This window comes from Cariama cristata, unplaced genomic scaffold, assembly GCF_000690535.1.
Source record: "Cariama cristata isolate BGI_N322 unplaced genomic scaffold, ASM69053v1 scaffold36210, whole genome shotgun sequence".
Lineage (NCBI taxonomy): Eukaryota > Metazoa > Chordata > Aves > Cariamiformes > Cariamidae > Cariama > Cariama cristata.
The window spans coordinates 607-3,478 of NW_009594767.1; the positions used below are offsets into that span (position 1 = coordinate 607).

Consider the following 2,872-nt stretch of genomic DNA (forward strand, 5'->3'; position numbering starts at 1 on the left):
TCAGTATGCTCCTCGATTAATCCTTACTAATGGCATGGTAGGTATTACCATCTTGTTTTCTCTTTTTCCTTCTCTTCTGTTTAGTTTTCAAGTGTTTGCTGAATTAAAATATTATTTATACTACCTGAAATTAGAACAACACACAGGGGAATCTGGGGTCTAAATTCTGCAGCATTTATTCCAATATAGTCACTCCTACCAAGTCTGCTGATCTGCAGTGATGGAGAGAACAATCCCCTCCTTATTAAATGACTTCTGTTCTGACTGAGCCTGAGCCATACACGTTCTTGACCAAAACAGTTCAGCTAGGCTCAGTTTGGAAGGTTTAAAAGCCCTCAATAGGCAAACAGATGATTATTAATCAGATATTCAGATATGCTTTGCTTGGAAGACAAGCTGGACAAGTGAACAAACTGGTTCTGTCCATCTCGCTACAGGCTAGTCTTGTGGCTAGAGAACTGCTTCCCTTAAAACTTGCATGACTGTCACTGCCAGAAAAACCAGACACCTTTTTTTTTTTCTAACACTAGAATGCATGGAATAAAACAGCTGAATTGCTCCTCTTGTTTTTCACTGTTTTTCTATGTGTGTGACCATAGTTAGAGAAATGTAGGCTGTTAAAAAGATCTGCTTAAATCTCTAATTTGCCTATGTGGGTTTTCTTTTGATTGTTTTCTTAGGTTATTCCCAACTATTCCACCAGAGATGAATATGAGAAGATGTTTGCTTTGGGAGTAACAATGTAAGAAGATACTTCACTATCAAAATATATCAAATACTTAACTAAAATGTAATTCAGACATCAAGCAGTGGCTGGTTAAAATTTCTAATGCAGATGGATTTCAAGTGTGCTGCAAAAAGTCCTGATGCTGCAAAGCATTAACGCACACTTAAGTGGAATTACTTAGGAGTTTGAGTTATGTTCAGCCACATATATAAGGATGTAATTGAGGTCTGCTAGGAATTAGTATTATGTTTATGTGTGGAACTTGGCTGAATTACAGTCTGAAGCCTTAATCATAATCTACTTACAGCACTGGCTAGTTCCACTTTGCAGTGGTTGTTTTGCCATCTACGGAAAACACAAGTTATGAAACATTCCTTCACACTAAGAGAAAGCTTTGAAGTAGAAAGTTATCTCTCTTTTTAATGATTTTTACCTAGTTTTTTACTGCTGATCTAGTTGATGAGCACAGGATTCTTATTCTGTTGTGTACCATGGAGAGAATAAATTAAAACCACTGTAGAGCTGGGTGTGTACAGATAAGGAAGTTGGAAGAAATGAAAGGGCATGAATAGAGAATATCCATTGCCACTTTCCTGGGAATTTCATAGGAATGTGGTCAACTGTTTTGGGCTAACAACTGCAGGAGTGACTTTGTGACTTCGAAGTGTGAGTGCCACTGAAAAACATTTCTAACGAGGTGAAAAGCAGTGTCCTTGTGTCCTATTCACTATACTAAATGCCAAGACAAGTTTACACTGTTTTTTGATCTACGTATTTTTGACCTCAATTTAACGAGCTAAATGGTACTCTGAAAACATGTTGGTGCATTGTTAATGAAGAAACTCAATTAAGTTGTGAATTTGATAATAGCAGATCTTTAACAAAAAATTAAAGCACAGAGTTGGTTTTTGTTGTTGTTATACTGGATGCATTTGTAGACATGTACAGAATTCATTCCAGCCTAAGTAACATGTGGTATCATTGTGTTCATTTTTATTGCTAGGTATGGTCAGATGACTGCAGGGAGCTACTGCTATATTGGGCCTCAGGGAATAGTCCATGGGACTGTGGTAAGAAACTGGGGAAAGATCTGTTTGTCAATGCCTTTTGGAGGAGGGTATCTCCCACAGCGGCTGGTGACTGGAGTGGATTGGATTGCTGTGAGGGGATGTTCTGGCTACCAAAGAAATTCTCATTGCCCACTCCTTAAAAAATTAGTGTCCTTCCACTTAGTCCATGGCATCTTATCCAGAACACAGACCTGAAGGAATCTGCAATCAAGGTCTCAATCTAAGCTCATATGTAGCTACAATAAGTGAAGTGTGAATTGACCAAATGTGTTAGAAAAAAGCAATTTCTTAGCTTGTTTTCTTATCTGTTTTCCTTAACTGTCTTTTGCAGCCATCCTGAATAATTTTCTATAGCCCAAAAGCAGCATGTTGGGAAACACTGATTACTGTATTCTATTTCATGGTGAGAGAAACAAACATAATCAAGACAGATGATTTCATAACATCACTTTGTAACACGTTTCCTTCTTAAAAGATTCAAACAGTTTCATGGTCCCAATGACGCCCAAGTTTCAAACTCTGTTTGCAAAAGGGACAGAAAATCTTTAACTTTCAGGGACTCGGGGAAAAATAGCTCCTGATATGTTGCTGTATTATGTTGTGTGCAGCTCACAGTGCTCAATGCAGGCCGTCGCTACTTGAAGGCAGAAGACCTGTCTGGAAAGGTGTTTGTTACTTCTGGTCTTGGAGGGATGAGTGGGGCTCAAGCAAAGGCTGCAGTCATTGCTGGGTGTGTGGGGATCATTGCAGAGGTGAGAGCAATGCTTCTGTCATTCTGTCTTCTCTCCTTCATGTGCTGATTCAGAACCCTCATTCTCCTGATCTGACATGTTCCTTAAGTAACCCTGACAAGCCAAACTCAAAAAAAGATACTCTTTTCTAAGATCTATCTGTCCTTTTCATTGCTGAGCATTTTTCACTGCTGTTCCACTCTCTATTTGTTCACTCACTGGATCAGACTGTAAGGATATGGACTGTAACTTCTTATGATTGCTTCACAAATAATGCAGAATGATGCTGTCAGAGGAGGCATTCTCAGTGCTTGAGCTACCCTCATTTCATGTGTGAAAGAGTG

The 2,872-nt window shown here is 38.9% G+C and overlaps 1 protein-coding gene across 1 annotated transcript in view; it reads left to right on the top strand.

Moving 5' to 3' along the window:
• UROC1 (urocanate hydratase 1) overlaps nt 1-2,872 on the top strand; it is a gene marked incomplete at its 5' end in the record, with an annotated part of 29,703 nt that overhangs the window by 116 nt on the left and 26,715 nt on the right. The window contains 4 exons of the mRNA XM_009699217.1: nt 1-37; nt 681-742; nt 1,731-1,797; nt 2,406-2,549. The exon at nt 1-37 is cut by the window's left edge and continues 116 nt beyond it. Coding sequence (XP_009697519.1) covers nt 1-37; nt 681-742; nt 1,731-1,797; nt 2,406-2,549 — 310 coding nt within the window. The remainder of the gene's footprint in view (nt 38-680; nt 743-1,730; nt 1,798-2,405; nt 2,550-2,872) is intronic.